Source organism: Alligator mississippiensis, chromosome 8, assembly GCF_030867095.1.
Source record: "Alligator mississippiensis isolate rAllMis1 chromosome 8, rAllMis1, whole genome shotgun sequence".
In the NCBI taxonomy this organism is placed as follows: Eukaryota; Metazoa; Chordata; order Crocodylia; family Alligatoridae; genus Alligator; species Alligator mississippiensis.
This window is the reverse complement of record NC_081831.1, coordinates 1,128,752-1,141,141: the sequence shown is the minus strand read 5'-3', so window position 1 is coordinate 1,141,141 and position 12,390 is coordinate 1,128,752. Positions and strand designations below refer to the sequence as shown.

General features: G+C 56.7%; 1 protein-coding gene across 3 annotated transcripts in view; it reads right to left on the bottom strand.

Annotated features, from left to right (window-relative positions):
* Positions 1 to 12,390, bottom strand: part of RNF213 (ring finger protein 213) — a 62,273-nt gene that overhangs the window by 48,877 nt on the left and 1,006 nt on the right. The window contains exons 1-9 of one of the 3 annotated variants that reach the window (XM_059731956.1): positions 11,912 to 12,005; positions 10,490 to 10,643; positions 8,522 to 8,697; positions 5,665 to 5,778; positions 3,881 to 4,609; positions 3,242 to 3,528; positions 2,460 to 2,618; positions 1,180 to 1,373; positions 39 to 328 (exon numbers count right to left, since the gene is read on the bottom strand). In XM_059731956.1, the coding sequence (XP_059587939.1) occupies positions 39 to 328; positions 1,180 to 1,373; positions 2,460 to 2,618; positions 3,242 to 3,528; positions 3,881 to 4,609; positions 5,665 to 5,778; positions 8,522 to 8,697; positions 10,490 to 10,604 (2,064 nt within the window). In that variant the 5' untranslated portion in view covers positions 10,605 to 10,643; positions 11,912 to 12,005. Of the gene's footprint in view, positions 1 to 38; positions 329 to 1,179; positions 1,374 to 2,459; positions 2,619 to 3,241; positions 3,529 to 3,880; positions 4,610 to 5,664; positions 5,779 to 8,521; positions 8,698 to 10,489; positions 10,644 to 11,911; positions 12,006 to 12,390 lie in introns of those variants that run through there. The other 2 variants (XM_019482935.2, XM_019482936.2) reach the window with 2 other exon arrangements.

Sequence of the window (12,390 nt, the reverse complement as noted above, 5' to 3'; positions counted from 1 at the left end):
AGAAAGTTAGCCATGCAAATTATAGTTAAAACAAATACCTCTTTTGTTCCAAACTCTAGCGATGTCCACTTTTCTGGCCTTCCCTGGTACACCATTGGATTGCTGGTCACTACATAAAACTGACGCAACTGGTTGAAAAAGCTCGTTACATTGATGCAGGACCAGGTGCTTAGGAGGCTGAAGATGGTCTCCAACATGATTTCTCCGGCTATCCTCTTCCCCGTCAAAACTTTTTTCTTTGTATCATCCAGCCCCAAAAAATACTTGATCTTCTTCATCAGAGAAGGATCAAGTGGAGCACACACGATATCATCATACTGATGCCATTCTAATGGCAAAATAAAAACGGCATTGTTTTGTTTTATGATGCCATAAAGCAAGCAGAGAAGAGATGCGTTAGTGATGCTACAAGCATGGTCTCCTGGAAGCTATCGGCCTCTGCTGTCAGGCTTGCTAAGGAGGCCACAGAAAGACACAAAAAGCAAGCATGAGCATCAATCATACCATCTAAACCTACCCAGACAGCACTCCAAGGCTCTTAAAGCCGCCTATGAATATCCTAGCTTAGGAACTCACGATGGCAACGGTGCACATTGGTTTAAATCTTGCCATATTTCCTCACATGCAGCACACCCCCGTATCTGCTATGCACCTTGATTTTGAAGGTAAAGGATCTTTGAGTAAGGTAAGGAAGTGGCAGTAGCTCTGGAGCCAAGCCCTGGAGCCGTTGCAGAGTCCCAGACCCAGCACACCGGGTCCAAGCCAGCACACGGCCCCCAGCCAACATGCAGTCCTGGCCTCGGTGTGCCAGGTCAGACTCTGCACGCTGTGTCTGGCCACAGACCAACCCATGCACCACCCCGATCTGGTGCACAGATGCAAGGGGTGCACCCACTTGTCCAGAAATGTGGTGGTGGGGGCGGGGGTTTGCAACGTTAACTGCCATGGCTCCCAGAGTCGCAGCATTTAATGCTGCCACCTCTGTCTCCTCCCCCACCAAGTTTCCAGACCCATGGGGATCCATTTTCCTCACATACAATGCTCACCTCCAGTTTTCCCCAACTGGTTTTTAGGGGGAAAAGGTGTAGGTTACATACAAGAAGATGCATTCAATGCAATTTCAAATCAGTATTTTTATTTGCCAGGTTACCCATTCTCACACACTGGACTGTAGCTTACCTTCGTAACAGAGATCAGAAGATACGTGCATGTAGCGATTGATGTAACCTTCTGGACCACCAGACTTGTAAATCATTTCATACTCTCCCTTTTTCTCACCAGCTATATAGTATTTGTAGGCAATGCCTTTATCCAAATTGTTTTTGGAAATAAGAACGTATCCTTCAAAGAGGTGTCCGTGCTCTTGCAGGTCCCTGTTTAGTACAAAGTACAGTACATATTAAGCAGCCGCAAAGAAGAATGATCACAAACACTGGTTTAATGCTTCATTTCTAGCAGTCCCATTGGCAAATCAATTCCTAATGGCTACTTCCAGCTTCCTCCTATTTAAGGCAAAAATCCACTTGGGACCTCCAAAGCAGCTACACACCTACAGGAGCCATGTCTCTTGTATACTTCATTTCCCCCTCTACACATCACTAATGTGATGGAGCCACCACAACTGCTTTAGGGCTGATGCTTGCCAGGTCCTCACCCTGGGTGTGTTGCACACACGAGGAGGTGGTCAGCAGTCTGTTGTGCATCACCACACTCGCATATTAGACTGTCCTTTAAGCCAGACTTAGAGCGTGGTATGAAAGCACCCAGCTCCAGAGCAAATCCTGTTTAGTTTAATCTGTAAGTTGTGGGGAGCTTGTACTCAGGTGGGTAGGGTGCTGGGTTGCTTATGAAGTGCTTGAGACGTCAAGAACCGCCAGGAGCCACTGGAAGCAGAGCAAAAAGCCAGTGCTGCAGCTTAGCCAGCTATTAGCATCCCGCCAGGTGTCCAGTGCTGGGAGCAGGAACAAGGGGATTCCCAGCTCTCTACTGTCCAAGCTTGGACCAGCCGCTCTCACCCCTGCGCTGCCGTAAACTGCAAAGAGTACAAGCCTGCCTCACTGGGCTGCTGGCAGGCTGCACACGTTAGCCTTGGTAAGGCATGTCAAGAAACTTGGCAGGGAAGGCCAGGAAAGGGCCATTTGGTCATTTCACAAACATGCAACACGCATGTGAAATTCAAGATAGGTATTTCTGGATGGAAGATGGTGCGGGTATTAGAGGACCACAATAAAACTAGTTTCTTCTCCCTGTTTTGACCTGCAGCTCTCACACCAGCGCGCACTCTCCACCGTTCTCCTTCCCCGTGGGAAAGTATCGTTTTCTTATTTAATCCATCAAAATATTCCTAGAATTTGGGGTCAGCCCCGATGTGGGCATGCAGCCAGGTCCTGTAATATTTCCCGAATGAATCTCACTGTCCCACGTTTAAGATAAGGTGGTATTTATCTAGCAGTACTTACTTTGTACAGTGCAATTCGCAGATATTATCATGCCATTTTTCATATCCTGAAATACCTTCTCCCCTGATGAACACTTTATGCTGCTCAGGATTGAGCTTGAAGTCTTTAGAGATGACTGCATGGAAGTACACCATGATGCCTTTTGCAGGAGACACGTGGCTGCAAGGAAACGGTAAAAAAAAAGTTTAAGAGCTCTGCGGTCCTCCCCACGCCCACCCCCGACCCCCCAGTTCACGCTGCATGTAGAGGGAGCCAGCAGCTGTAAGGACAGTTAGACCAGCTGACCATCAATTACTTTGCTGCTAAATCATCTTAGCAGAAATATCCTGCACGGCTTTGTGCAACGCAAAGAACCCGTGAAGTGGCTTATCCATCTTCATCCGTACCGTACCCATTACATTAAAAAGCTGCTCTTGGCAAGGAAGTCCTGACCCTGTCATCACACAGCTGGACTTCCAGCCCAGGCTCAGGAGGAAAAACTGGGTCTCTTCCCCTTGTCCAGGGCCATATTTTAACATCCACAGTCCCTGAACAAGACCTCAAGTTCAGCACAGTACAGGTCCCGTGCCTTGAGGCTCCTGCATGGCCCAGCTGTATTCACCCTCCAACATGGACCACAATTAAAAGCTCACTTCACTCCCTAACCCCTGTCCACAGTGAGAACATTACCACAACTCCCTTGTGTCCCAAGAGTGTCCTCTAGGCCAGAGGTCCCAGGCACTCGCACAGGTGCCGCTCAGCCATCATTACCTTGAGCAGAACCCGTCCAACTCATACTGTACCTCTGTTTAACCACACGTGGAGTGGCTTTCTTGTCTTGCTCCTTCTGCTTGGTTTTCTGATTGCTCGGGACGTCACCCTTTGTTTGGGCTTGACTTCTGCCTCGTCCTTCCTCACCCGCCTTCTGGTTTGCCTGCTGCTTCTCCTCCTTTTTGCTTGTGGTCTTTACAACAGAGGCATAGTCTTGTTTCGGGTGGTCAGCCTCCTTTGGTCCCTTTTTATTATCCGCTGTCCCCTTCGGGGCCTCCTGTGACCCTCCTGCCGCCTTTTGCAGCCCTCCTACCACCACCTGCAACATAAATAATCATGCATGCAATGAACTGGAATCCCCCAGACCAACAGGCTGCCGTCACGATTCACGTTAAGCCGTGGAGATGCCACATCCTGCTTTAGCCAAGACTGTTTTTGCTTACTTGCAATAGGAGGAAATACCCAATGTCAGCAGCACAGCGACGTGTTGGAGAGAGGGCTGTTTTGGGGCTGCTGTACGGCACGGTCCTCTCTAGACTACGAAACGCAGCATGGGTCACAGCTGCGGTCAGCACTAACACCATAAACACGGCCCTAATTTGGCTACCGGTGCAGAGCAGAGGGGTCCGACTCATCATCCCAGTATACCCAGAGGGGCCCCAGCACCTTACCTGGCTGGTTGCCTTTGACGCTGGAGCGTGCGCTTGCTGCTTGGACTCTTGTTCCACCTTCCCTCCCCTGCTGCGTGTGTCCGGAGGCTCGGTTGGCGAGACTTTGCTCTTCTGATTCACAGCCTCTGCAGAAGGACTAGCTTCTTCGTTCTCCGGCGTTTCCGCGCTGGTGGGAAGCCCTGGGGAGTCCCCTTCTCCAGCTCCTTTGGAGCCCGGTGCATCTCCATCTGCCCCTGAAGTTTGGGCATCGGATGCTTTTCCCAGAGGCTGCTCCGTTTCAGCAGGGCTGCGGGCATCCTCCTGCTTCTCAGATGCCCTCTCTTCTCTGCCCTTTTGTCCATCACCTTTGGGATTTCCATCCTCCATCTTCTCCTGTGGAGCCGTGGAGCCTGTGGGCTGAGCTGTCTTGGCACAAGCATCATCCTGGAGGCTGGTGCTGCTGCTGCAGTGATCTCGCACAGCCATTTCTGTGTTTTTATTCTCGTCTCCCAAGGAGCCCACAGAATCGCTGCTTTTTGTTTCACCTGCGGTGCGACCAGCAGGCAGTGCAGCGCCTGGCTTGGCCGCTTCGTCCTCTTGGGTTGTGCTTTCCGACGCGGGAAAGGGGTCGCAGGATCTTTCCGAGACCACAGAACAATCTGTGCTAGGTGCGCCTGACTTCAAGGAGTCCAGCTGCTCCATGCCCAGGGCATCTTTCTTCTTCTTATTCTTCTTCCCCCTCCTCCTTTTCTGTGTAACAACGCAGAGAAATAAAGCCCAATTACTCTGGGTAAAGAAACCGTTTTCATTGCTTCCCTCCATTCAACCTCAACTCCTTCTCTGCAGATGCAGACGTATTAAGCTAGGCTCACCCCTGCCCGTGAAATCACAGCTAACACGACCCCGATTTCTATTGTAAAGACAAAGGGAATCAAGTGAAAAAGGAGAAGGCCCCACTTGAGTCACGGGGAGTCTTTTACCTCTGAAAACTGAACAAATAAAGTGCTTTCGGGACAGGACCAGGAGATGCCCTGAGCAGCCTCTGTCTGTGCAGGTGCAATTATGCCCTGGCTGCCGCTTTCTACCCCAAAGACGAGTGCGACAATGAAGGGGGGCAAGCATTTCAGCATTTGTAGTGTGCGATTTTCTCCAAGGGAGCCCTGGGCGGCAGGGATGGGACAGACGTCCTGCATCGGTGCCCTCGGGAAAACAGTTTAGGCCCATTTTCCACCTCTTTCACCAGAGCTGGAGAGATGCCCCGAGGCCGGGCACTCCGCAGGGAAGAGCGGTGCTCAGAGTCCTACAGTATATAAATTTAGCGAGGGGTCCACGTCCCAGGTGCTAAATGCAAGTGGGGTTGCAGGTCCGAAGGGAGTGGAGGTTCTCCAGACCATAAGCCCCTACCTGGCCCCCGCCATGCGCACAGCAGCCCGGTCACAAGCCACGATGGAAGAGTGACGGTGAACGCGACAGGAACGCAAAGCTATGCACAAAGCAGCAGTCGGCTCAAGGCTGGCTGGAAGGACATGCGTGCAGCAACCCCTTCTGCCTCATTTGCCAGCAAGGAGTTTGTAAGAACAGATGAACTGCGGGGGTTTCAGGCTAAGAACCACCCCTGCACAGATGTACTCGCTCTCCAGCCCCCCGCGGGGCAGGTCTCATCCCGCCGACAGCGGGCTTGAGCCCAGCCCTGCCCTGCTCACTTCCAATTCAACCCAGACAAAACCCTCGTGCTGGTAAACGGGGCTTCAGGGCATGGAAGTGGTGTCGACTCCTCCAGATACAAGAAGTACCAGGAGAACTACCTGCTGTGGGCTTGCGAGAGATGGGCTGCTGCCTTCAGGTGAGCCTGGCTTCTCCTTTTTCCTCTTTCTGGAAGGAGGGCTGGCAGCCTCTACCTCACTCACCCCTTGTACTGCCTGTTGAGAAAGGGCTTCACTTGCAGACAGACCAGAGTTAGGAAGTGGAAACAGTGAGCTAGAACAGCTTCATACATTTGGCCATTCGCTACCGTCTGCCTGGCCGTACGACAGCCGAGGGGATGGCAATTAGACAGGGGAGAAGCTTAACATGCACGACCATCCCCTTGCTCCTAGCATCCGGACCCCAGGCCGCTTTTGCTTCTGAAGGTGCTCGTTGCTCGGAGGCAGCCTCCAAAAGGCACTGCATGCTTTTGCTTTTTTGCAACCTATACAAGCCAGGGGACAGGGAGAACGAAGGACTGGAGGAGCTCGGTTCAGGGCTTCCTTGACCAACGTGCCCACATGCAGGCTGTGAGGAAGGCCCCGATGCAGAAGCAACACCAGGGAGAGGGAATCGTAAGGAGGGCACCTTGGCCAAGGCCAGGCAGGGGTTTAAACCAGAGGGAAAGATTGCTTCCAAGTGTCCGCAGAGAGGAAAACAGCTTCCAGGCTGCAGCAGGAATGGGAGAGGCAAGAACGCAATGGGCTCAGGCTGCAGCAAGGGAAGTTGAGGCTGGGGATTAGGGCAAACTCTCTCATGAGGAGGGCAGTGAAGCACTGGACCAGGTTACCCAGAGAGGTGGTGGCATCTCCATCCTTGGAGGTTTTTGAGACCCGGGTAGACCAAGCCCTGGCTGGGATGATGGAGTTGGGGCTGGTGCTGCTTGGAGCAGGGGTTGGACTAGATGTGACCTCCTGACGTCCCTTCCAGCCCCCATTTTTTCATGAACGCCTTGACAGCAGCCTCTGTTTGCCTTACAGAATTACAGGGGCCACGATCACCAAACTGTTGGGGCTGCCGATGCTGCCTCCCCCCCCTCAAAATCACAGTAAATTAACACGACACCGTGCCCATCTGATGCCAGCAGAGCGAGAGGTGCTATTGCTCAGGTCCCGCAGACCCTACAATGCTGAGATGCTGCGTGGGCTCTACAGAAACACCCTCGTACTTCACGAGAGTTCATCACCTAGGAGTTTAACCACAAGCAGCCTGGAGCCAGCCTCTGCAACGCACGACACCGAGGCCCTGGGCATTTGGTCGTGGGGCCGATGTGCAACTTGCAGAGCAGAGGCCACCACGGTGCGACCGGGGCCACAGCGTGGCTGTAGCGGATGGCAACACTCGGTCCAGGCACGAGGAAGGAAAGCAACGGATCCTAATTTATATCTGCAGGGAAAGAAAGGAGCCGTCTGCAAGCTTTTAGCCGACGCACTGTTTGCCAAGAGCGGGTTGGAGCTGTTTTAACAGCATGCGACTGAGAACTCCCCTGCTGCAGACTGCTACCCCCCGCGCCGCTGCCATCGCCGTCGCCTCTTCGACGCGGCTTTCTTCTTCCAGCGCTGGCACGGCCCCAGGCCTGCAGACACCGCGCGCTGGCAAGCCCGAGTGGTTTCATTCGCACTGGGAAAGCCGGGAATCAGTGACTCATCTCCCAGCACCCACCACCCCTCGCCTTCAGATGGAGCAAAACGGGCCCCCATCTGCAAAGCCAGTTTACACCACGGATTTAATCCAGATTTGGGGTTTTGTGGCCTTTGTGCTAGGCTAGCCCTTTTCAGAAGTGAACTCCACTCTCTGTTGCCAGCCTATCTGTCCTCTCGCAGCATCACAAAGGGCCCAGATCTGCAAACGGACAGATCACAGGTTTTACTGGAATCTGTTCAGATGCCAGGATTCACTGAACTGTGCATGCACAGACAGAGGAAAGGCAAAGCTTGCATTAAAAAAGTATTGATAGGCAATTTGGCAGAAATCCTCTACCAAAATAAGCTCCTTGTCCCTCTTTCCACACAGTTCTGTACACAGTGTCACGCTGCGCTTTATTGATGACTGCCCAGTAAGTGTTTTGTGCTGTACAATTATTTGGGACCAAAGCACGAGCCACAAACCTCAGTTCCAAAACCTGTATGAGACTGGCCACAAAGGATTAATTAAAAATAAAAATGGGAAGAGTCTGGTCTCATTAGTTGCTCCAGGTTTCTATATTGGTGAGAGACCCCGTCAGCCCATTCGCAACTAGAAATTACTGTTATGCTTACAAAGAAAACCAAAAAAAGCAGCTGTGGGGAATGTCAACAGAGCCTCGCGATTCTTAGTAAAGCCGTTATTTCCGTGTCCATCGTTAAGGAAAGGGGCACCCTGGAACAGCTTGGGAAATCCTCCCTCAAGCTGCAAGGCAGAGGTAATTTTGTGGATCATAAAAATCAGCGAGAAAAGAGGGCTGGAGGGGCCCTCGGGGCCAGGTGGTCGGAGAAGCCCCGCAACGTCTGCAGTCCCGAAGACTTCACGTTTTCAGCAGGGTGATAAGAGCTCGGCACCAGCCCGGTAGCACGAACCCAGCAGACATTCGTTCTGGTCAGGTTGATTTTTACCCTTGAACGTTTCTTATTTCTTTCCTTGTGGGAAGGGTGTTGCCGGGGCAGCTGCGTAATCCAGCGCCAGCGGCACCTCGTGCCGCTGGCTACAAGATGCATGGCGCTAGCCGAGAGAGGATTTCCTGGTGCGGGGGGCTAACAGCTGCAGAGCGCCAGCAGAAAGCTGTAGCGCCGGGGCTGTCCGTGCTCGCTCCTGATGAGAAGGACTCATCGGGAAAGAGCCGAGGAGCTCGCTCTGCTTGGCACCCGGCGTGAGAGCCCTACCAAGTCTGGGGGCTTTGGGGAATCGTGTTGAGCCCGGCCCGTCGCATTCGGCTGTACTCACTTTCTTCTTGGAGCCACCGGTCTGAGCCCCGGCGTCCTGCGTAAGCGACTCTTCTGGCTTCCCCTTCGTGTCTCTGGTCTCGGCACCCAGCCCAGAGAAGGGGACACCCTCTACCCTCAGCGATCGTCCAGGCTCCAGCTCCATCTCCATCTCCATCTCCCTGGCCTCACCGCCTCCTGCAACTCAGAGAGCATCCCCCGTCAGGGAACAAGGAAGAGGGCGAGAGCACCGTTCTCAGCGGGAAGACGCGAGGGAACCGCACAGCACCTGGGGCAGCGCGGCAGCCAAGAGGAGAGGGGTTTCTCCAGCCTTTGCCAAGCTGAGCTGGTAAGGACTGACATGATAACAGTTCCCCTCGCTGCTCTCTCCTAGTCCCCTTCTCCCCCCATCCCCAAGCCAGGCTTTGGGCCTCTGCCTGTCCCGGGGAGGAAAGTCTCGAGCTCTCCCACCCCGGGCCAGGGGCTGGGCTGGGCTGCAGCACTCTCTGCATCAGCCGTCTGCTGCTGCACATCTGGCCAAGGCAGGGCACCGTGGTTCCTCCTTCTGGGCCCCCCTCGTGCCTACGGAAAGCAGGACAGGGACCCATCCAGCTCCCAACGAGACCGTCTGCACGGCACCAGCATAGACGGAGCCTTTCCAGACGCTCCAGTAATAGTCGTGTCACCACCAAGACGCAGCCACGTCATTCTCACCCTGCCCCGCCGTGCCTTTGCAGCTGCCTCCGGCTGAGCCCCAGAGACGCGCTCAGGTGCCAAAAGCAACCGAGTAGGCAGCCGCAGCGTGCGAGTCGGCACAAAGGGAGAGCATCCTATCGGCTGCTCTTCCTGGCTAGCTCCATCCTTAGAAAGGAAGGGGGAGGAAGAAGAAAGCAGTAGCTGAGGAAGTGGGGGGGGCACCAGACACCACCAGGTCCCTTCCCCACCCAGGTGACTCCCGGGGGCTCCCACCTTCCTCCGAGGTTCCTGCGTGTGGCGGCATGGTGGGGGCACTGCTACACGGAGGCACCCGCCTCGCTGTGCCAGGCCCAAAACCCGACCTGCCACCCCTGCCCCCCCGGCGCCCCTCACTCCCGGCCTGCAGCCCCCACCCTCAGCCGTGCCATCCACACAGCGTGCGTGCACGCACATGCACATGCACACGCACACACAAACCATCCGTGTCTCTGACCTGGGAGCAGGGGGCCGGACAGCCAGCGCGGGAAAGCAGAGACAAAGCAAGCCCCTGGGCATTTGCTCGCATTTCAGAAACCTGCCCGGACACGAGAACAGGGGCCAAAAAGGAGGAGCTGCCCAGGAAAGCCTGGATCTGCGGTAACCCTGCCCAGGAGGACGCGCGAGTCTGAATACGCTTTGAGCAAACAAAAGCAACTGGAGTCTTCACGGGGACTGGGCCTGGCGACCTGTCAGCCCCGAGCTGCCTTCTCGCCTCCCGGCAGGCTTCCAGCTCACTCCTTACAGAAACCAACAGGCCTGGAGCACGTGCTTTTCAAGTAAACGTTCCAGGTTACACGTCAAATCAGTCGAATCAATTCCCAATCCCGGAGTCATTCAAGAACCGCACGTGACCCGACTACCGGCAAGCATCCTCCACCCCTGCCCGCGGCTTCAGATGCTTCCAAATCCTTTGGCGGGCGTCCTAGCGCAGCCCCAGCCCGGGGACTCGGGGCTCGGCCGTGCGGCCGCAGGAGCAAGCTAGTCTCCTGTTCCCGGAGAGTGGGCGTAAAGCCAAGATCTGCCCACCGGAAGTGGGAAGTTAACTCTGCATTACCTCCCCAGATACTGCCCCGTGCCGGAAGAGCGGTTCTCCCCGGGAAAGAAGAGAGCCCCCCCCCACCCCGATTTTATCTGGCCAGGTCACACGACCCACCTGAACACAAAGGGGCAGGTAGGGCAGGGGTCACCTGGGCAGACCCAGGCCAGGGGCAGAGCGGGGCAAGGGATCCTGCGGTCCCCAGACAAGGTCTCCTACCTTTCTCCGTGGTGGGGGGTGCTGTGCGGAGGGAGGGTCCCAGCAGGAGCCCACACTTGCTGCAGAAGTTGGGAGAAGCATCTTGAGAAACAAAGTGGCACCGAAGGCACTCCATGCCTGCACGCCGCTGCCTCGGGGCAAAGCTTCAGGCAGCCTGTATGGGCAGGAAGAAGTATTTTTAAAAAATAAATTGAAAAATGGCAGCACAATGCTCGTTAGTCACGTGACCCTGCTAATTGCGAGGAATTCCCGTCTGGAAATGAAAGGGCGAAAGGGGCCGAACGGCCGACCCGGACGGGAGAGCCACCCACCCTGCCCCAGGCCGCAGAGCTTCACATGCCGAGCTATTTGCCCTAAATGAGTGCAAACGAACGAGCGAGAACCATTACAAAAGCCAGAATCGCCCACACCTCGTCGGGCCCCTGCATCCAGCCCGGCGCGGCTCCCTGGCCTGGGAGACCTGCCCTTCTGGCCCCCCACACCCCGGCCCCAAGGCTCCAGCAGTCTGGGCCCCCAAACCCGCCTGCCTGGTCTCTCTCCACCTCCTCTAACTGCGCTGGCTTTGCTCGTCTAGAGCTAATAAAGAAAAGCCTCCCCTGCCCCCTTCTCCGGGCATCTTCCTCTGCAGCCTCTCCAGCAGCAAGGAGCGACCCGCTGGGCGAGTCAGCGCCGGCTACCCAGGTCCTCCAGCTCCGGCTCCAGACACAATTAACCGCTTCCCTGACCATTAACCCTAACCACAAGGCAGTCGGGGAAACTGAGGCTCAAACCCTTATTATACCAGGAAGGCGCTGACACGGGAAAGACGGCAAACCACGGCAGCGTCACGCTTATCCTGCGGGCAGCGCGACGCGAGGAGGCCCCCGCGCCCCACGAGGACCCAGCGGGACGTCGTGCCACCGCACCCCGTCACGCCGCCGCGCGTCGGGGGGCTCCGACCCGCGCTTCCCCGTTTTCTCCCTGTTCTGCCACCGCTCGGGGGACAGCGAACCCCGAGCTCCAGTTGTGCCTTTCTCCCCGTCTCAGACCAACGCGGCGCCCGGGAGCATCCCTGAGCCTTTCCCAGGGCGCTCGCTCGGCCAGGAAACCGCTACCCCGCCGCCAACGCCAGAGCCCGAACTTCCCCTTCCCGCGGGCGAGGGGCTGGACAGCCTCCGGCCCGTCCGCGCCCCGCAGCAAGCCCAGGGCAGCCGCTTTCCCGGGGGTCCGAGCTGCCGAGCCCCCGTCCCCACTTTGCCCCTTAAACCGGAGCCCAACGGGGGCCTTGGCGGTGGCCTGGGGAGCTGGGACCGCTGCAAGGCTTGCAGGGATCCGGGTCCCAGCACGGGCAGGGGCAGCTGCAAGCCGTGCCCCCACCCCGGGAGCACCCCTGCGTGCAAGGGGGTCCCCGCTGGCAAAGCAGCCCCCAGCCCCCCCACCTACCCAGTCTGCTTGCAAGGGGGGGCGCAAGGGGAGCCCCCAAAGGGCCTGGCTAGCATGCAAACGAGCTCCAGCCCCTCCGGCCGCTCGCCTTTTAACCCCCTCCCCTGCGAAAGCTCGGCCAATGGGATGCAAATTGCTTCCTCACTACAAGTCCCAGCATGCCTCGCGCCCCCTCCCCCCCGCAGGTGGCGCCAAAGCACAGGCCGCTGCACGGGCGGGGGGCGTGCGTGCCCCCCGCCCCCGCCCCCGCCCCCGCCCCGGGGTTGCAGCCTCCGGGCGTGCAGCGGGCGCGGCCGGGCTGGGCCGGACAGCAGTGCAATGCCCCCCGCCCCCAGCATGCACCCCCCGCCCGGGGCAGTGCCCCCCTGCATGCACACCCCCACCCGGGGCAATGCCCCCCGCCCCCCAGCATGCACCCCCCGCCCGGGGCAGTGCCCCCCTGCATGCACACCCCCGCCCGGGGCAATGCCCCCCGCCCC